General features: G+C 39.0%; 3 protein-coding genes across 3 annotated transcripts; 2 read left to right on the top strand and 1 right to left on the bottom strand.

The window, feature by feature from the left end:
- The first annotated feature begins 596 nt into the window (after nucleotides 1–596).
- Nucleotides 597–3,467, top strand: LOC107186773 (progestin and adipoQ receptor family member 4). The gene is made up of 5 exons (XM_015574708.1): nucleotides 597–1,005; nucleotides 2,342–2,566; nucleotides 2,654–2,757; nucleotides 2,831–2,968; nucleotides 3,126–3,467. The coding sequence occupies exons 1-5, from the start codon at nucleotides 819–821 to the stop codon at nucleotides 3,351–3,353; spliced, it is 882 nt and encodes a 293-aa protein (XP_015430194.1). The 5' UTR covers nucleotides 597–818; the 3' UTR covers nucleotides 3,354–3,467.
- Nucleotides 3,468–4,625: 1,158 nt separating this feature from the next.
- LOC107186770 (F-box only protein 9) lies at nucleotides 4,626–6,840 on the bottom strand. Its single transcript, XM_015574704.1, has 7 exons — nucleotides 6,747–6,840; nucleotides 6,304–6,519; nucleotides 5,930–6,229; nucleotides 5,669–5,832; nucleotides 5,406–5,597; nucleotides 5,094–5,331; nucleotides 4,626–5,018 (listed from the first exon to the last, which is right to left on the bottom strand). Exons 1-7 carry the CDS (start codon nucleotides 6,747–6,749, stop codon nucleotides 4,797–4,799), a joined length of 1,335 nt encoding a protein of 444 aa, XP_015430190.1. The 5' UTR covers nucleotides 6,750–6,840; the 3' UTR covers nucleotides 4,626–4,796.
- Nucleotides 6,841–7,667: 827 nt separating this feature from the next.
- On the top strand, nucleotides 7,668–17,743 carry LOC107186754 (RNA polymerase II degradation factor 1-like). Its single transcript, XM_015574691.1, has 3 exons — nucleotides 7,668–7,676; nucleotides 15,794–17,128; nucleotides 17,282–17,743. Exons 1-3 carry the CDS (start codon nucleotides 7,668–7,670, stop codon nucleotides 17,741–17,743), a joined length of 1,806 nt encoding a protein of 601 aa, XP_015430177.1.
- The last annotated feature ends 4,806 nt before the right edge of the window (nucleotides 17,744–22,549 follow it).

A 22,549-nucleotide genomic window follows, 5' to 3' on the forward strand; every position in this document is an offset into this window, starting at 1 on the left:
AATCATAAAAAATCAGTCCACCGTAAACACACCAAGTGTTAAGATACCTACTATATTATTTTCTAAAGTAATGGGATTTTTCCTTTTTCTAACAAGAAGTGGCATATCAATTTTTCATCTTTTGTGTAAACCAATGTAGATGCCTGAATCAACAGCAAAACTTCCAACGTTCTCCAATCGCATATATGTACCAACAGATAAGGAAGTTATCAAGATGGCCTACTTTAAGCGTTTCATCCCTCGCAATATATTTCGCCAACTTTTTCCCTTCTGCGAGTAATGAACATAGTACAGGTCTCTGGTATATCATTAGAATCGGTGAAGTTTCAAAAATGACAAAATCCGTGTAAATCGGGTACGGGCGTTAATGGGGTGCGCCTTTTGATAGCGTTTCCGGGGGGTGGAGGTAGATTGGGGACAGGTTCGCGAGTATACCTCGTATATGTATATTCGTGGGGCGATTTCTCTCTGGCAATGAAAAGGATCGATGCGGTTTCCGTGGTAACGGCACCGTCAGAGAGGCCGGAATCGCGGGATGGTGGTGGACGGAGGAGCATCGAGTGCGAAACGCGAAACTGATGCAGTAACGACGTCGCCGTCGTCGTTGCCGTCACCCGAGAGCTCTGGGTCCGTTGGTTTCGGTGGTGTCGCTCTGTCCCGCGTGTGTGGAACGTGCTTCCCTTTACACGGAATCATTTAGAGACTGCACGACGTCGTTTCGGGACGGCGAGCATCATGTGGAGGCGTCAGATCCTCCTCCACTCCAGGACACCAGTAACGTGGACTCGTTCAATCGCCAGGACATCAAGAACGGGAGAATGCACGAACGGCCGTCACAGTATGAGAAACCGAAGATTCTTCTGCTGCGACGATGGAGCGAAATGCCACGGCACCTTCAGTTCAATCCTCACATCCGTACCGGATACAGACCGCTCATGACCGTCCGACAGTGTCTTGCTAGCCTCTTTTACATCCACAACGAGACCGTCAATATCATGACGCATGGTAAGTCGGGAGAACATGGTCCGATAGAAATCGGTTGGTCCTTCAATGTCACAGACGAGATTCTTCCCACTCTACTGTTCACTTCTCGGTCATGCAAGTTTGAATGGTACTCAAGTGGGGGATGTGTCTAACGGAGTTTCCAGTGAGGAACTTGGCCTTGCGCTACTCCCTTGATCTTGATTCGACTGTAGTAGGTCAGTACTTTCCAGGATTGTATATTTTGATAAGATGGATCGATTGATGGTAGATTCATCCACGTCTTCATTAAATCAATATTCCTTGGTAGATCTGGAAGGTTGTTTAGACTGTTTGCAATAAATAAGTTTTTTTTTTAGATATGGCAAGTATTGTTAATTAAGGTTGTATCTATTTTGACAAATTAGTGTTTAATTGACAACTAATGAAACTGCTGTTACTTATCAGGCATGTATTTCAAATTAAAAATCTATTGTACCTATCCATTAATAATTAGAGTATATGTATATATTTTGAACTTCTAACTAAATTGTTCGTTGCTCCTCACATCACATTTTAAAATATGTCTGTAAAAAAGTAAAAAAAACATCAATGGACATTTTTTAATACTCTATTCTTAGCGAAAGAAGTGACATATTTAATATAATAATTATATGAATGAATTCAATACAGCTGAAGACTTACGCCGTGCGAAAAAAAGGTCAGGTCAGAAAATTTATTCGTATCTATAATGTCTATTGGTCTACCTTCTAATCTCCTTGCAGTCTTCCCTGAAGGTATTGAGAGACGCAGCAGAGACGTGTTCGCTCTGATTCAATTAAGTAGAAAAATGGATTACCCTTGGGTTACGCGACTTCAAGGTGAACTTATGCAAAAAATCATCATATTCCTATCAGCGCATTGCGGGATGGTAAAAAATCAATGACCGAAGTCGTACCTTATCCTTTATGGATCTATTCGTAACATCGATCTACGACAATGATAACAATACTCTCATGTTAATAGTGTCTATGAATTCCTTTCGATGCAAAAACTGATAAATAATTTATGAAAATTACTCAAATATTAAACTATGCCACTGATACCAGGCAAGAGTGAGGTATATTAATATCTGAATGGGTAACATTAAAGAGGTAAACTTAACGTCAGAAAATTGTGTCATACTTCTGTCCAATGAATTATTTACTTACAACGACGTTCCTCGTTTATGCATGCGGCGTTCTGTCTGACGTGACAAAATTCTATGATAATACAGGAGGAAGGGCAAACATCGTCTAGCGACTCGTCTATCGTCTATCGTCAACAGTACATTTTTTAATATCGACACCCTGTATAAACAATAATCTAAATTTTGTTACAGGATTCGCTATCTTGTATATGTTACTGACGATACCGCAACTTCTTCCATGGAATACCAAAGGTACTCTCACGGAAATTTTATCATGGTGTCACATGATCGGCGCCGTTAGTCCATGGGTTGGTTCCTTTATTTATCACCTGTTCATGAACTTAAATTACGATGAAGTCTTCTACCAGAAGCTGCTGAAACTAGACATGATTGGCATATGGCTGTGCCAAAGTTTTGGTAATTTATAACAATTAAATAACGTAAAAGTAATATAATTAGTAAACATTCTCAATACAATTATAAAACTTTCGCGTGATATTCCAGGAGCTATTCCTATGGTGACAGCAACAGTTCACTGCTTACCCGACAGCTACTGGTATTGCTGTATTTTTATCTATTGTTCTCTTTGTGTGTGGGGATTCCTTAAAGTAAGTAGCTCTGAACTTCATTTATCAGACTTGTTTATCTATATTGTTCAATTCTATCATTATTATTTTACAGGCAATGCATGCGCTTTCTCCGTGGGAGAGAAGATTATGCTTTGCGCCTCCTTTCCTCATGAGAATGCTAATAACGATTTTACGATGTTTTGGGATTGGCGGGGGTTCCCCGGACGCTTTACTTCATATTATACTACAGGTAAATCCTGAAAAAATTCCGTGACATTGTAATAGACTGTGATAATTATGAAATGAACACTGAAATGGTGAATAATTATGGAAAATGAAATGAAGTGTGATAAAAATGAAATGATACCGTGATGTCTGGGTTTTTCTAAGAAACAATTAGTTTCTAGGACCTGATATCTGTCGTGGGAGCGACCATCGGAGCTATGCGTATACCTGAAAAGTGGATTCCTGGCAAGTTGGACCTAGCGTTAAATTCTCACAATTTAATGCACGTGTTAGTTGTTATGGCGGTGTGCTCGATGCATGCCGCCACTCTGCAGGATCTGGCTTGGATATCCGAGCCGTCTACGTGCAATGGAATGAGCTTCGTTCCGTCGAAGCATGATGATCTGTGATTGAATGGTGAAAATAAGATTCACTGCAGTCTGTGATAAAAATGAGCCTACGACAACCAGCGAATAATCGTGTAAGTGTCCCGCGATCGGTGACCAGAAGTATATACATATACTCTGCTTCGGCAGATCAGAGGTCTTTTTAAGTACAATTGTACAATAAATGAAAGATGCGTACGATACACGTACAAAGATTTCATACCATGATAAGAACGCATGAGCGTCTTTTACAATGCGTGGATCAGTCTAAATACAACCATTAGTACAAAATTGAATAAGTCATATCGATGATGGTATGAATTAAATCAGGCGATTTAATTCAGCCGTTATTCAAGAAATCTAACGTGAAAGACAAACAATTAGGATAATAGAAAGCAATGAGAGAAAAGCGATGTGTCTTTGAGTAAAATAGATAAGAATGAATAAGCACATCAAAAATACGTTTATTACTGTAATTATAGTAGACATTGATAGCAATGTACAGGATGTGTTCCTGGGCACTCCGTTCTTTTAATTCAGTAAATCGCTTCGTAATGTGAATATTACATTTAGACGAATAAAACTGTCCTAAAATATCGATTGGAATTTATTTGATTCCATTACCGTTTCAGTATTCATTCGTAACACCGTTAGTGACATAAAGGTGAGAGGATTTACGTTCGGGAATTTTTGTTATAAATTAAATAGTATATATTCGATTAATATATTATAATTTTGTTTCTTCCATATACTTTGACTGAATATATGTGTTTCTAAGTAAGACTCTATGTAAAATGAATTTAAAAAAAACAGAGCTGCAAGAAGTACAATATAATTTGTATTTTGTCTTAGTAAAAATAATCGATAAAGAATATATGCCGTACATTGATATACCTTTGTGTTCCTATATTCTTGCGGTTCTGATTTTTCATATAAATTTGCTTGCTCAATAGCTTATAGTTTGTCCGAAATTAAGTATTACCGATGAACCTACAGTATCAAAGTCAGCAACCTTCAATACGACTTGTGTAAAAAATCTAGTAGATTGCGAATACGAATAAAATATACGAATAACATTTCTGCAATATAAGCACCTATTTTGAAAGCACGCAAGGCACGTACAAAGTGCATAATAGAATGATATATTAAATTGATGAATTACTTATAATTATCGCCTCTGTAAGAAACGAGAGACGCCTGTAATGTAAGAATAATTGTACAGCAGGTTAATAAAAAATATTTTAAAAATATTAGGATCCAGAATGAAAAATAAACACTTTGTTATTTTAATTTGGAATACATCATTGTAACCCAGATAGTTCTACTGTACGCGTTTACAATGTACAGCGAAAGTAATTTATACAAGTACCTCTGGTTCTAAGAAATCAGTATTTTCTCGCATCTTTACTCCGTTATTGTATTCTTTGCGTAATTGAGATAACGAATAAGCTTTGCATTCGACTATAATTATTGCAAAGGAGCTTCACTTTCTTGAGTATAACTTTTGACCCTGCTGAATTTGAAAGGAGGATATTGTCCGCCAATGGCGGATAACCTCCATTCTTGCATAGACGGTTCCTTCAAGCATGTTTTTACTTCATGTCCGCATCTACATCTTGTAAATATATTATAACTCAACCATTTTAATAACGAATTCGTTCGTTTATAATGATCTTGAATTTCAAATTCCTATAACGAAATCGTAAAGATTTCTTTAAAGTATCTACTTTATTTTAATACAATATTATAAAGACAGGTACTTACAATGTGAAACGTTTGCTCCCTACTATTATGTATAGGCTCTCTCCTCTTCCTCCTATAAGCAGTAGTAGTTCCTTTTGCTTCTTGTTTCTTGAGTATCAGAGTCACGCAATTATCATGTAATCGGTAATGGCCGACGAGAACCGACGGATTTTGGGGTACACGACTTCTCAAAGAGTTTACACAACTTTGGGCTTCATCAGTAGAAGTTAACATTAACACTTTACCTTCGGGGAAAAATCTATTTATTGAGAAAATGTGATATGAGATTCTGAAGTTTATAATCACAAGTATATTAAATTAATTACTACATACCTCAGGTACCGGAAGTACTCCACCAAATGCCAAGGTCTGTAAAACCGATCTTGGAAACTATTTTCACCATCATGAATATAACTGGTCTTATTAATATAACATCCATTATACCTTAGCCTAGGCCTTTGTAAATACATTTCTCTCCAGGACTGGTATTTTGGAGCATAAGTTCCGCAATTCACGCCCCATACTCTATGTAATTTATTAATAGTATAATTGTTTGATTATGTTAAATGACATAATAAGAAACGTTAATAATTTACTTAATACAGGCAAGTCTCCAAATTTCAGTATCCCTTGCAGATATGTAAAATCCACGACATACTCTGGAGAACATTTCAAGAGACCTCATGTCAAGCTCTGAAGATACAACCCACCTCAAAATATAAAGCATTATTTCCATAGGCAAAGCAGAAATATGCGTTGTCTAAAATAAGGAAGAAATATCAATAATTTAACTAATCAAAGGTTCTGTAATGCAATTTCAGAAAATTATTCGTAAGTTAAAAGTAATAAGTACTAACATTTTGTTCAAACTTAGGAAAACAAACACATTTATTGCGGTTTATAGCTTTGCACAGTTTGATGAATAAGTCGCATTCTTCTTCATCTTCATCATTATGATTTTCATCATTAGTATCAACACTGTTCGCATCATTATCTAAATTTTCGAGGCTGTCATCCATAGGTTTCACTTTTGTTGACTCATATAAACGAAATTCAATATCAGGAACTAATTGCACAGCACGTTTGTAAAACTGAATGGCTTCATAAAATTTTCTATTTTGTTCATATTCAATTCCTTTCAAAAACAAACTTTTTGCCTAAAACATAGTATTCCAAATGTTTGCTTATACATAAGATTTACTTTATGAACAAACATTAATAATTATCATACCTTGTCTTCAATGCTCTCCTCATCATAATCATCATTAATTTCAACCGTTTTCGAGGAAGGTGCTTTGGATATCTTCCGTTTCGGGGATAGATCTAGTTCGCGTTGCCATTCTTCTTTGAAAGATGTTAAAGCATCCTCGACATTCGTTTCCGAAAAAGAAGATCCTTCCTGATCGTCTCCCCTGTCATCCGACTCACCAGATACACCGGAGTGACTCTGTTATTACGGTGGAAAAAAAATATGAAAATTATTTAAGCGTTGAAATGTACTATACTTGAAAAAATGAAAAATTAAAATAGATACTTCCAATTGTTAGTATATCCTACGATAAGAAACGATCGAAAAGATGACGTTGTCATCTTTAACCGAGGTTATGTTGATTTAACAAACTTTTTATCCATCAACAAAAGAACGACAGTAATTGTTTTTGACACCTTACGTACCATTTTTGTTCCAGTTTCAAATCTCCTGCTGTAATTTCTTCAGCGCTTGTACTCGCGGTCGAAAAAACGCACGATACAACGAAAGTACACCTTTGCCAACAGAGCCGCCGCCATGGTTCTCGCCTTTCTGGTTCTGCGTTTCAATTAAAGGTCGTACCCGTCATACCTAATGCAGTTATAGATTGCTGTACTATATTTTCAACTGATGTAACTATTCCAAATTCTTACTGCCCCGAAAACAACGATTGAAAAGCAAATTCGAGATAATTATAATGAATTATAGTACGTAACGCGTACGATTGTTTACTTATATTTATGTTACATCAGCATACAGATATAAGTCTAAGGAACATTTTCTTCACAAGGATTGATCTTATGTACTAATCAATTTGTTATTTCAAATATTAATTCGTAATAAAAGATTAGAACATACATTTATGTATGTTTAATAAATATTTATTTCTTAAGTCAATATAGTATTTAAAACATTATTGGATTATGTATGGGTGAACGATTGAGAAAAAAATGGTGCAGAGTAAAGTTCGAAATGGAGGAAATGAAAAAAAAAGAAAATAAAAATTTTTAAATTCTTGTTTTCATTTTGTCATGCAACATTAGATTAGAACAAAAATGATTTCGAATTAAAACAACGTAGTCCGCAGATCACTGTTTTTCCGCCGCACCGGAAGTGCAAACGACAACTTTCTCAAAATGGACTATGAAAACTAAGAGTTCCTCGGAGCTACAAGTTCGTATTTGGAAAATAACGTAAGAAGCGAACTCTCCGTCTCGTTTTCTTTATGGACATACACGTGTATCAACATCGTGGACCCCACCTCTTTCACAAAACTATCACTACCACGATGATCATCTTCCTGAGTAAAAGCCGCGTGCTAACCGAGTGTGGGCACAGACAGCATCATGAGCTTGGTGAGTACGAAACTACTCATTCACTGTACTTCTCCTACGATAAGTTTCTCTAATTTCACTATCGTCTCCCGGTTTCTCTCGTGCTATCTTCGTGCACGTTTTCCAACGACGTGAGACATTATTACCACGTGTTTGTGACAGTGAACCGAACCCGCGCATTAACGCCCAGTGAAAAGTGTCAATTGTTGATTCTCCAAATAACAAGTGAGAAAAGATCGAAATTTTTTTACTCGACTGTGTACAGATTTAACATCATACATTAAGAGAGTTGATAGTCTCATTTCTACCGACACAGGTTTGATATCCCACTGAATTTATTAAAAATCATCCAGAATAGGTAGAAGTGAGTTATTGTTTAAATAGACATAGTCTTCAGTCTGATTAAATAGAAGTTCTTCTGTATCAAGAGATGCATATAAATTATGTCGACGCGGTGGTAATCGAAAGTTAGTTGCACCGTGCGACTCAATGCTGGAAAAATTCAGATTTCTACCAAGAAGAAGTTCCCGATGAGCATTCTGTGCCGGCGACTTTCTTCTCCCGTATTTGTGTGTTCCACGATTCAGATAGTTCCTAGTGTGTATACACGTTGCACTTGCTGTCCCGTTTAAAATGAATAAATCGTTTAAATCTTCATAGAGAAATACACACACTGCACGCCGAAACATTGGAATTCCTCAACGATTTTTATTAAGGTCATACATATCGTGTAACAAATATTCTCTTTTCCAACGGCGATTATTGTAAACATTAATTTCTTTTAAACAAATACAACTGTCTATTATTATCTGAAATTGTCAATTGAAGAAGAAAATCGTTATTTCCCATAATTCATTAAACACAGTCACATTTTCTTTAACGTCAGCGCAATCTCCTCAGACAATGTGAAAAATATGTCAATCTATAATTTCTGAATAAGAATTCCAAGTGTCTAAGTACAAAATTAATTCATGAACATTTCTTTGAAAGTGTTCCTCGATTCCTTATTGCTCTTATTTTCACTACTGGACGACGGTCATTCTTTTGTCATTAAAAACTTTCTATCATTTTATTCTTTTAACTACTTACGAACACACGTTTTCAAGCGAACAATCAATTATTCTCACTAAAAGTTTACGTTCGTATCTTTCATTAATTTTCCAAAAAAAGAAATCGTTAGCGTATCAGCTTCGTATGTAAAGGTCTCGAATTCCTTGGACGCAGCACGCGTTCGTGGTTTGAACAACCCATTTGTTATGTGGCACGAGAGCGCGTAGAGTAATTAGTTGATGGTTCTTAATTGAAATTCAAATTCCATTTCACGAGCGAGTTACCAATCGTCCCGTTGGAACGTGACTGTCCCGAAACATGAAACGATCTCTATTGGCCGTGAAACATCCGCGAATGTATCGTGGTTGCGACGACAGCTTTCGCGGAGTTAATGGACCGCAGCAGGAGATATAGATACGATTAATTTATAACGCATATACGCATCGAAACTTAATACCCCGCGGTCGTGGTTGCGGTTTTTCCTCTGTCACTTACAATCTTGGTCGAGCTCGTCGTTTTATGGAAGTTTGCAGAAAAGTGTTTCGTCAACCGTGGTTCTCTCTCTCGTGTGAGGATAACGAAATCGATTTTTACAACAAGAGTATGGTACACATTGGTACATATGGTTTATAAAATGTATCCATTCACGTCCAATCGTACGTTTTAGTTCTCACTAGAAACGTAATACATGATTCGTCTCGGTAGGCAATTTTCCAGTCCGTTCCGCTTTAATAGAGATTCCATGACGAGGTGTGTTTCGTCGTAGCTCTGTCCCCCTTGTAAACCACAGACCGAGAGAAAGTAATTACCAAACAATTTATGACGAGGCTCGAATTGGGTGTGGATACGCTATGTGTCGCCTTCGGTGATAGGTTCGCTGAACCTTAAGCAGGTGGCATCTTTTTTTCGGTACCCGGAGAAGAAAGTTCTTTCCGCGTGCGCGCAACGGTGACGTATGAGCCAATCTGAAAGGACGATCAGCCGCCGCCGATTAATTCTAATACATATTAAGCGTCCATTGCGAAATAATCAAGGATACACTTAAGATAAATAAAATATACGACTGTTAATTATCACGTACAACTGAAACGCAAATTAAACATCAAATCTTTTAATTAAGATAAAATATCGAAGTATTGAAACGTTATTGAAAACAATCCTGTATCGGATACATCATGATTTACAAGCTGATATTGACCTATACACGTAGCTCGACCGCTCTTTCTCACGAACGATTTTCTTCGTACACTTTCCATCGATCTGTCGATGGACCGTATCGATCACGAAGACCTCTTTAAGTTATATAGGTATATATGTATATATATCTTATCCAATAAATTGTTTCGAATGAGGACGTTCCCCCGACGTTGTTACAAAGCTGTCATCCACGACTTTCACTCGTCGCCCGCGATACGATGCGTAGCACCGTACGTTGCAATTTAATTGCACTTGCCTCGATCTGCTCATCTTTTCCATCGGGCTACTATCAAAACCGCTGCATTATTCAACGCCAAGGACTCCGGTGTTGTATAATCACCGCGTACTTGGCGACACAACAGTCAAAACAAGCTTTCACGCGGACGCAATTTCCGCGTTTCTGCCTGGACCTGTCTGAAATACAAAGTGTATATTCCAGGGGTACGGAATAATCGTCAAAAATCACGAATATGCAACCGTGTGTCCCTTCAATTGCACCAGCTTCGCACGAAAAAAAAAAGACAATAAATTCGGTGATTTTATTTTTAAGGTAATTCCACTTTCAACAGATCTCGTGAGAGCTGTCACGTTTTACTACGAACATTCTGACGTGTATCGTGGGTTGTACTGGTAGCTAATTGGCCTGCTCCAGATCATCTCGGTCTCATGCATACGTTTTAATTGCGACTGTTGGTTGCATCGCGATATGTTGTCACTCGTTGTGTCGTGATGATTTCGCTGTTCCGAATTAATTCGGAGAAAAATACGGTCGATCAGGTTGGGAACAACAACGACGAGGAGTGTGCGGCATTCGAACCGATTCAGGGTTTACACACCGTGACAAATCTAATATCGAGCTTAAACGCGGCGAACGATGAGGACACACGGCAAGTTCATGAGCGTGCGCATCATCGGCACACTACCGAGTGAAAGTGCCGCCTTATTGCCAGCGGCGTCTTTTCTTCTCCACGTCCTCTGCCTCCTACCGTGCGAAGACGAAGACGGTCTTCTCACGGTATTTTGCGTCCAATCGTACTAACTGTTCATTAGCTGCTCGATTCCGTTGGCAATCTTAATTTCACGGGCCCTGTTGGCCAAATGTTCGCCCGATCCTCGACAACATTGTTCGTTCAATGATACTAATTATCGTATACTTGATAATTGGAAAGACAATCGTGAATAGTGGATTCATAGTCGCGATTGAGGATCGAATGAGAATTCTACGTTACAGTTAGTTGCCCGAGTTCTTATCTGTTCTAACTCCATTTTTCAAAAAAGTTGGAAAATGCAAGAATAAAAAAAAGAAAAGCATGATTAATAAATCTGTAGAAATTATAAAGAACAAGGATGATGACTTTAAGCGTGAGACGTTTATATTTATCGACGGTTCTTTCCTTGTCTTTTATGAGCCACGAATTCATAATTTCAAGCCACTTTGCATAAGTTTCTAAGATAGAAGAAGGTCCTCAACATCCTTTTCGTCGTACAAATTTTCGGACCGACTTTCTCGTATCGTCGGTCGCGGTTGCAAAAGTGAGTGAACATTTTTCTAACGGGTTTCAGAAACCTGTTTCCGGTTATTACCAAACTGAAAAAGGACCATGTGTTATCGTTTCGTCATAACAAAATATAGAATTTATGGGAAACTGTTGTGTTAAAATGCAAATGATTAATAACACGCGTCGATTTCTACTTTTTAATATTGAGCACGTAAACGAATCATTTCTGGACAGATTGTAATTAAATGTTCTGAAAAAAACAATACGTCGAGGCGTTATTATAACAATACGTGGGAGGATCTTCACGGGACATAAAGTATCACGAAATCTATAGAAAATAATTATCGTAAGTGGAGCTTTACTGGTTCGCTCAGATTGCTATTGCGTGATAATTAATCCAACCGGTCAGTGAATCCCTGATTGCTACGTATTTAATTAGCGCAGTTTACACGTTAACGGCGAATTAAGAGTACAAGATCTCGATGCATTGTGACGCAATGGAATAAATCCATTTTTTTTCCAGAGGCTCGTCAAGTCGACAGATAACGGTCTCGCTGTCAAGAATATGAGATTCCGGAAGCGCATTATTTCGTCGTCTTTCGCTCCATTAGAATCATGACGCTTATATAGTTAACCGGTCGGTTCATCCACGTAGATCGTCCGCTTGTACCATTAAGCTAGAGAAAAGCGTATGAAATTTATCTGGAATCGTGATAATAATGTATAGAACGATTTCACTGTGAACATCGTACGATCGTACTTTCATCGTGGAAGAATGAGAACTTAAGATTATTTATAGAGATTATATGTTATTGCTTTATAATAATATAATGTGACATAAATAATATTATTATAATTCCAAACTAGTGTTATGAAATTTTTAGGGTCAGTCAAAATTGATGTAAATTTTAATTATCTGTGACTCGATGGACGCCATATTGAATTTTCACTTTGAAATAATACTTTAAGCTCAACATGTCTATATATGAAAAAAGAAATGGTTTTAGATCGAGATATAATAAAACTTTCTGCTTTTTAACGTGTAATGTATACTTAGAAATTTCGAATCTCTTGTATGTCAGGAAAAATCGTGTGAAATTCTTTGGTATCGTGATGATAAGTATAGAACACTTTCACGGCGAAGTTTACGAGGTACTATCGTGCAACGGTAGAAACTGAAAATTGCTAATGAAATTATCTTCGTTGCTCTTCCATGTATTATAATAATTTTCTTTTTTACTACGTGATAATTTGGCAACGTTCACTCGTCCCTAATACAATGTCCTCGATTTGCATTGGTCTAATGACGACGATCCATTACGCTTTTCGTTTGTCATTGTTGTTTTCTAATCGAAAAGCTGCTAGTTCGACGCGGAGAAATTCTTGGTGGATCCATTCACGCGTTGGAAAATGACAGGTCGGAGGATTGTCTTCTGGAAAATCGGCCCGTAGAAAGCCGATTGTCAATGAAGATGTCAGTCACGTATACGGTCATGAAATAGCGCCATCAAACAGTCTCTTTCTCACTGAACCTCGTTGTTTAAAAAATTTTCGCCATTTTTTTTCTGTAATTATCCGCAAGCAAATGAAAGCATTCCAAAGTTAAGTGTTCGTTGGTAGAACATTATTTACACGCAGAATTATCGGAACAATTTGTCTAAATTGAAAGAAAATTAAAATTAAATGAGAAATTAATGAAAATAATCTTTAATTACTGCTTCAGCTAGACATTCACAATTGTGTTGCATTTCTTTTATGGCCGTGTTGTTCGTGGCGATTTCTTTTTTAAACTATACACGGCATCGTGTGTAATTTATCACTTACATATCTACCGAATATGGACACGTGTCAAACGATCAGTCAACGAGCCCAATTTCCGAAAGTGAAACTCACGCCGAATCTGCAGACTGGCCGAATCGTCTTGGAACACACGCGTCTTCTTCTTCTTTCGGCGTCCTATGAAAATATTAATGAGATGCTGGACCAATGAAGACTGAGATGTTCACACGGCGGTTTAGAAAGTTTTCTGAGGACTTCTATCCATTACTTTAGGCGGGTGTCTGTCCCCCCACCCCGTACATTTTTGACCGCGGAAATGTTTCAGCAGTGTAGAACCATAAAAAGGGGATTTGACACTTAATGGATTCTCTTTTATAATCATTACACTCGTAAACTCTTGTTCACGAAATTTCACTAATAGGCTTTAAATTATACAAGGTGATTCATCTAATTCGACGATAGCAAACGTCTCGTAAGCTGCGTTACTGTTTGATATTGGAGAAACGTCTGAAATGAAAGTTGCGTGTTTTAATACTCTTTTTTGTTTATGCGTCGAGCGTCCGAGGTCAGTTTTCGATTTTTAAAATGGAATTTTCTACATATCGTTCTTATGTAAATTGAATGAACGTTACGGGGTAGATAGGACAATTTATATATTTATTACATAATTGAAACATCAGTCACAGTGAAGTTTTATTAATGATTCCAGTTTAAATTCGATGTAATCAAACCCTTAACAGGAAGAATAAATTTTTGTTCTATTATATTATAGTTAATTTAAAGTTCGAAGTCATTACATGTACCTACATGGCGTAATTTATTGGGAGGTTTGAAAATTGTACGATTTGTAATTATAGTGACCTAAATTTACGGAGTTTGAAGTTATAGAATTTAATATTTGTAATTACTATAATTCAGTAAAATTTGTACAATACTACGAATTATTTTTTATAAATTTTTGTTCGATTTCTGCTGTTGTAATTTAGGGCGCGAACATTTAAATTTGCATAAACATCCGCATTGTAGCTGTGAATGAGTAAAAAATGCATATTAAGATACAGAAGAATATATAAATAAAAATCTCATTAAAAATTAACAAGCTCTCAAGTGTGTATCATAAAGTCTCTTAATTTATTGATATGTACTTGCGTGACACCTCCTTTACATCATCTTATCGTGGCGTAGCAACTTATATGGACAGTAGTATATTTGATTTCTTGAAAAATGACAAATTAACTGTCGTATAGATACATAAATTTTAACGGCATCCATGTACGTAAATTAATGAAAGCAGGATTGCATTCCAAATGGTGTCACCAAAATCACTTTTCCCCTTACACCACCATTAACACCGCACCCTGCAGAGGATAAAAACAAAATGTCAGTCGTTTCCAAAGCAAAACAAACTTAAAACATCTGAAATAGCAGTAATTTACAACCCGACCTAACATACACTCCGCGAGACCCCAACGAAAATTGAACCGCCATTCAAGCCGCAACCGTGTAACAAGTTTCCTCGTCCCATTCGACGAGACTAATATTGCCACGCCGATTTTTCATTGTCCCTACTCACGTTTTAACATTTATACACGTCGCTTTGTTAGACGTGTCTCTCTCTGCCGCGGACATTTCTTCGCGCGCAGCTTTCTTTGTAAATGTCAGAGGCATCCCGTGAGCGCTCGCGCGCACGACCTCCTGGATGGCGGGATTTTTCTATCGGCTCGTTTCGACACTTAAGTACTCGTTAAGTACTCATACGGAATCAGCCGGGTGTTTTCTCTCGACGCGTTGCGTCGACGCTCGAGCGACGCCTCGTCGAACAGAAGCGCTTTATTCCTGGAATTCCATCAAGAAGGAAGGGGGAAAACGAAAATCGCTTTTCCTCCACGGCCGTAGAGACTTTAACGACCAGTGTGAAAGTTCCCCGCCGCTGAGGTAATGCCTGTTTAACGGAAGGGAACTCACGACCTCTGGAGGTGCGGTCGCCGCCGCGAATGATCTGTTTCTCAGCTCCAACGATATTTTCTCCTGGCTCCTCGGCTCTGGGTATACTCCTACTTGCGAACAATAATTGCAGTTACATACACCTGTAACACGGCCCTGTGTTGTCACCTCTTTCTTTTTCCTTTTTCATCGCTGCGGGAAGGAATTGAACTGGATAATTTGATGTTGGCTACCATCGGTTGCGTACGGCAATTACGAAACCTGTAATGAATATTGGAAACTATAATTAACATAATTTATGCGGAGTTTCCAGTTATCGCGTATGCGGTTACAATTATTGTGGTTAATTTAAAGTTCGAAGTCTTCGAAATTTTCATTAGAATTGAACTTTAGAAACAATACTGTATTATTCATTAGAACACCTATTGGACTGAATTATTAATAATAACATTATTATTTAGTTCCCAATATTAAAATCAAATCCAGTTATTAACAAACTAAAATATAGTTATTGAAATCCAAGAAACTCTGCATTTTTTAATATTTCTCCAGTAATTCTAAACAATCGACAATATTTTCTTTTGGCAATAATAAACTAAATGTTATAAATTATAAAACTTTTGACATTGAGACACTTACAGTCAATTTAATCGGAATAATCTCTTACAGGTAACATTAGTGCTCCTATTGGCGACCGCATCGATAACCCTGTCAAGATCTCAAGAAACCGAGATCTCTGCAAAGGGTTTGGACGTGACACAAGCGCCCCTGAAATTAGACAAGAATCTCCGTAAGGCTCTCCTGAAGGCCTTAAGCGACTTAGAAGCAGAATCCGCGGAGCAGCATAAGAACGAAAGGGAACCTGTTATCGTCCCAAGAGAAGTTGACTTCGAGGGCGTAACGAAGAAGAACCTGAACGATGACCTCGGGGTGCAGAAGTCCATGTTCTCCTTCCAAAGTTTCCCTAGGGACGAGGAGACACCGACCGAGGACAAGCTCCAAAACTCCAGTTTCATCGAAGCTGTCCGTTATGTGACGCTGAAGACGCCAGTGATGAACATCGAAAAGGCGACACAGGAGGAGTCCAGAAGCTTTCACGTGCAGAACGTGATCTTGCCGGAGGAAAGTGTAACGTTTGGTGCCAAAATGGGGTCCAAGGCGGAGGTGGAAGCGAAGAGGAGTCCGCAGGCTTCAGCCAATACTTTCTCCGTACATAAAGTCGAAAGTCTGACGTTGAAGCCGGCCACAGAAATCTCAGAAAGCCTCGCCGGAAGTGCCAGTAACAGCATCGCGTCGGCCAACGCGTTGGTTGCGCAAAAGCCGACCGTGGCCACTCCAACGATTGCATCGAGCAACAATGTCACTGCATCCGGCGAGTCCAAAGACAAAACCGAGGAAGTCAAGATCTTCCAAGCTCCCTTGGTAGCAGCATTCACCGTCCAACAGGACGAGCTAGGCGTGCCTAAGAGCGTAGTGCCGATCTTCAGGTCACCGAACGACGGACAAGCCTTGACACTTCAGGAACAGCTGGATTTCAAGCAGCAACTGTTAGAGAAGCAACTGGCGGAGCTTCAACAGCAACAGATTCAACAGACGCAGTTTTTGGTCAGGCAACAACATCTGTACGAGCAGCAACTAAGGCAGAAACAACAACAACAGTATTATCTCCAGGAACAGGCTAGAATCAAACAGTTAGAGGAACAGACTAAACTTAAGCGATTAGAGGAACAGAGGATTAAACAGTTGGAGGAGCAGCGTGCTAAGCAACTGGAGGAGCAGAGGCTTCACAGGTTTCAGCCTCAACGGCCATTTCCGCAGAAGCAATTTTTCTTCGAGCAAAGCAACAGTCTGTTGTCCTTCCAGCCACCGGTAGAATCGAACGTTAATCTTCAACCAAGCGTGACTTTAGAAGTGCCCAACGTCGCTGCTCCTCAGCCTTTCCAATCAGCCTTCCAAGATCAATTACGCCCGCAACCGTTCCGTCAGCAACAGCAGCAGCAACAGTTCCAACAGCTGCAGCAGTTGCAGCAGCAACCTCAAACGTTACAGCAATTGCAACAACCACAACAGTTGCAGCCGCTACATCAGCATCAGCAGTTGCAACAGTCGCAACAGTTGCAGCAGTTGCACCAGCCTCAGCAGCTGCAGCAGTTACATCAACATCAGCAGTTGCAGCCGCAACAGCAACATCAGCAAAGATTGCAACAGAGCTTCCCCACTTTCGCCAATGATTTCCAGTCCTCGTTGCCATCGACGACGAGATTCAACAGACAAGAGGCTTTCAACGCCGTCGGCAATTTTGGATTCAACGTGGAGCACAAGACCACTCCCAGTCGGAACAACTTCGGGTTCAACGTGCCCCAGAGGAATTCCGTGAACTACTACAATCCTTACACGCAGTTCAGACAGACCAAACCGGCGACACCTGCTAAACAGATCCAGCATCTTCTCTATCAGTCCGGTATAGCCGGCGATTTGGGTAGCGTGCAGGGAACAGGGAACCACGAGGATCTGAACATCGTTTCTAAAGTTCTGGCCCTGAACGTGGGCCACGTGCCGGATAAGAATCTTCAGTTCAAAACGAACCCGGGCGCCTCGTTCGGGAAGTCGACGGCGTGAACGGAGAAGTGGAACCGGAGTTAGGGACGAGTCATGTAAATCACTGCAGGACGATATTAGTCAGGTGAAATCGAGCTCTCACTTTTTAATTCTACGCTCCTTTATTCATCTTCCTCGTATGAGGTTCGACCTGTCCTTCGTACGAATAACACGTATGGAAATGACTTTACGACATTGATAGAAGACGCTTAAAGTTTCATTAACTCGTATTTATATTTCACGACGAACATCCGTAGGCGTGCAATCTTGAATTCAATTTTTTCTGATCGTTAGTGGTTGATATGCGGTATCGATGCTACGTGACAATTGTACTGGGTGATGCAAATTTATAATTTCAGATATTAATATCTGAAAATTGGAATGATGCAGAATTTTGAATTTTTGTATTAGAGGCTTTACTACGTTAATAATAACACATAAATAATGTTAAATTTGATTAAAACCTTTATTTTATTTCATTTTCAAAGTAAAGTGATGCTATAAATGTATAAACGTCCGCAGTCTATTCGTCATTATGCTACAATATACTACGCCATTGTTGTTAATCTGAAAGACGGGAAAATATTTTAAATTTAAACCTGAACACATTGCTATCGTATTAAAAACATGACGGATTACTCATTAGAACAACTACTAAATTATATATCATTTTAAATATACAAACAAATAAGTAAATATCTAAGAAAATAGTACTACTTGTTAAATGTTTATCATATCTTCACAAGTTCCTTACAAAATGGTCTGTCGTAAAGTCAGTGAAATAACAGAACTACGAAATGGAGATACCGAAGGAATGTCTAATTTCTTCTATTCAGGAATTCGATTACCTGATGGTTTATGGATTCAGATACATAATCACGATCGTGGAAGCTTAAACGACCGTCTGTTACATGTGGGTGGTTTAATGTGATACATTGAACGTGTCATAAGCAGACGCGAACAATCCCAAGTGAAATCGAACTAAAGTCGTCGGCAGAATTTTTCGTTCCATCCGTGCGTGGGATCGGAACGATTCCCGAAGAAAAACAGTTTTCCACGTAGCCTTTGTAACGAGGAAGTCCTTAAGGGGTCATAATGATATTAATTACGATTCAGAACATTTTAAGCCAGGATTCACTGTTTGCACCAGCTGTAGTCTTCGAATTACATAACCGTGGCCGTATTGCGAAAGGTAGACTGTATGATCGCACGATCCTCGTTTCCTCCTATCTTCAATTTCGCTTTCTTTCCCATCTTTTCGTATTACTTGTTGCCCGTAGCACCGATTCCGAACGTGCTCGATCATACGGTACCGATTTATGGTGCATTATCAGAGTCGGTGCAATTTAATCTCACTTTTGCTGGGAATTTCACTGCGCACCGACGAAGAACACGACTAAAATCGAGATAGTGTAACACGTTCACAACAATAAAGATTCTAAAAATCACTAATAAATTAAGCAGGAAAGGAGAGGGTATATAAAATATTAAATGTACTAATAAGTAATCCGCTATACACTGTACAATTTGATATTTTTATATTTTAGAAGATTCAAATACTGTACATTCGTCTTTCATCTAGAGCATATGCCACCATCTTGAAATCGTAAGGAACGCGCAGATGCTCGTTATTTCATATTTTATCGAGACAAAATATAGTAATCGAAATCCATTAAGTGAAACATGGTCATTGAAATTGACTCCGGTTCGTAAATACATATTCAACTCGATCCCCATCCTTAACCGTGGTTGATCAAGACGCTCGACGGTCTAAACGAATTAATGTGTTTTCGTATGAAGAGACAACAGACGCAGAAAAACCGTCGGGACCACCTGGCTCGCGCGGACCCAGCCTCGTCGTCGACTATTAATTATTTATCTAGATGTACGTGTAGGAACGAACTAACTACGGGATGTCGCGGTCGCGAGGAATTCAACTCTCCAGGGATCAAGGGGTCTCGCAAAATCGTGTATCCGGCCGCGCTTCGGGGATTGAAAATGCCTCGTCGACTGTAAATAAACTTTCGCCGTGGAGGATGGCCCCACAATGCCATCGGTGGAAGGCCTCTGCGCCTCCGCGCGTGTGTTGCGCTCGCATGTCCTCAATTTCACGAACGTTCGGCATAGATTCGTGATTTCTCTCGCAGCAGCAGCAGTCGAATTCCGTCGGAGGGTAGTCGTAAATCGATATCAATAAGAAGCCGTCCTAAGATCCGATTGATATGTAAATTAATTTATTCGTTTCCGGGTTACGAGACGGTGCCCTGGATACACGGGGTACACATTGTTCTGCGATTCTTATTCGACGGAATGGAGGTCTACCGAACTCGAATTAGAAAAGGTATATTTTTCAGAATCTGTTAGAAAATATTGCACAGCTTTAGTCACCTTATGTATAATGAATTTTTTCATATACAATCACACAAATAGAATTGTTTGTAAAACGACGACAGGACACCATACTTGACATGGAATATATTTTGATTATTGAAATGACTTTTTATTGAGCTTACAGCTTAATAAACTACTGACTAGAAACGTGTTAAATTTTTTGGGACGGAGAACATATTTTATACAAAACTTAGTTTCTATGATGTTCAAGAGGACCCAGGTTGTGTTCCTGGGATTAATATGGTTGTTCCGATTTCTTGGAAGCCGTAAATGTTTTACATTGTTCTTTAATTAAATAAGGGTTCCTTTTTCGTCAATCTGAAATTCAATTGTACTCTCAAGATTTATCTTAGGAAGTCCTCCTTGTCTTTTTTCTAATTGAAGAAGAAATAAACATGAGGCGTGCGTGGGATGCATTTTAGGCGCGATGAGCTGGGAAAGTTCTATACAATAGCCACAAACGCAAGGAATTCGTACATGCCGTACGTGTCTATATGTTTGTCAAGACGTGAAGTTTCGTTACAGATTAATATAACCTTAGGGTATGTAGGTAATACGATAGACGTAATCGACAAGTTTTCGCTTGTAATTTATCCGAAGCCAAACTGTACCACATATTGTAAAAATATTAATAAACTGTTTTGAAAAATACTGACCTTGTCGTTTTTTCTTTTGGGCTTCCGTGATATGTAAGGGTGCTATTGCAATTTATTAAATTATTTAATTGTAGGTTTCGCTAGCAAGGAAGAATGTTCTGCTTTTCTCGCCCGGCCTAAACGGCAGTTTGACACATATGTACACAATGTAGGCCCGGTATAAATGTATATATGCTATTATATTATTCTAACTATTACGAATACGAAAAAATGTTTTATATAAAAGTTGTTGTATTTAATGGACCAAACTTAATAGAATGTTTGCATTTTTTTTATTGTCATTTACAGAGCTACTGCTCCCTTTTTACAACGTCTTACAAATAACTTCAAAGTAACTAAAATTTAGACGCTTTAATGTTGATTTCCCTCCGCAGATAGCTTCTTTCTTGAGTCTACCTGAAAATAAAATGAAGATCCCACGGCGGATGATCGATGTCTTCTTTCTTGAGCTTACACTAGTCATACAATCGACTTAACTTAACTTACAACTAACCCATTTAGCTGAATACCGAGCAATTATTACAGACAAAAGGAGTGCATATTCTCTGAAGGAGAATATGTTTCAGAGCGTCGATGCTCTCGGAAGGAGAGCACCGATTCTCTCTGATGCTAAGTGGCGAGCAACGCCAGTTAAAGTAATAACTACTCGGTATGCATTACAATTATTTTACAATGGGTTTGCAGCCATTGGCTCGGTATTATCCTCGATTTACAAAACTATCGAGGATAACACCGATTACCAGGTCTCACCACGTGGAGGTTGCTGCAAGTGGAGACCCAAGGAAGATAGATGGAAACACATGTTCCATCTATCCACCCTTCACAATAATCTTACAACTAACTTAGACATCTAAATACGTTTATACTATAAATATCTAAATCCCTCGGCGGATGGCTTCTTTCTTGAGTCTACCTGAAAATAAAATGAAGATCCCACGGCGGATGATCGATGTCTTCTTTCTTGAACTTATATTAGACTTACTATCGACTTAACTTAACTTACAATTAACGCATTTAGCTGTATACCGAGAAATTATTACATAGAAAAAGAGGGCATATTCTCTGAAGGAGAATATGTTTCAAAGAGTCGATGCTCTCAGAAGGAGAGCACCGATTCTCTCTGAGGCAAAGTGTGACTCGAATCGACGCGTACCGTGAGTAAAGCCCCTAGTGGTCGGCCCCGTCACCAGCTACCCCCTGTCAGAGGGGTCGTATCTCGCGCTCCTCCGTACGGGTCCCCATTTCTCCCAACGTACTGCCTCCAGGCGACTGCCGGGCCAGTCGAGGAGACTCCGTACGGATGACAAAGAGAGGGACCCGGTACGGAGGCATGCCGCGAGACGGCCGTGCAAGCACAGACACCGCCTCGCGGTGCGAGACATGGACCCATGATTAGGATAGCTAGTTAGGGAATCCGATTTTCGGGGCCTACAACACGGCCGATCACCTGCACATTGCAGAGTGACCGGAAATAGCGGACTACGCGAGAAAAATAATAAGTACTCGGTATACATTACAATTATTTTACAATGGGTTTGCAGCCATTGGCTCGGTATTATCCTCGATTTACAAAACTATCGAGGATAACACCGATTACCAGGTCTCACCACGTGGAGGTTGCTGCAAGTGGAGACCCAAGGAAGATAGATGGAAACACATGTTCCATCTATCCACCCTTCACAATAATCTTACAACTAACTTAGACATCTAAATACGTTTATACTATAAATATCTAAATCCCTCGGCGGATGGCTTCTTTCTTGAGTCTACCTGAAAATAA

This window comes from Dufourea novaeangliae, unplaced genomic scaffold, assembly GCF_001272555.1.
Source record: "Dufourea novaeangliae isolate 0120121106 unplaced genomic scaffold, ASM127255v1 scaffold92, whole genome shotgun sequence".
In the NCBI taxonomy this organism is placed as follows: Eukaryota; Metazoa; Arthropoda; class Insecta; order Hymenoptera; family Halictidae; genus Dufourea; species Dufourea novaeangliae.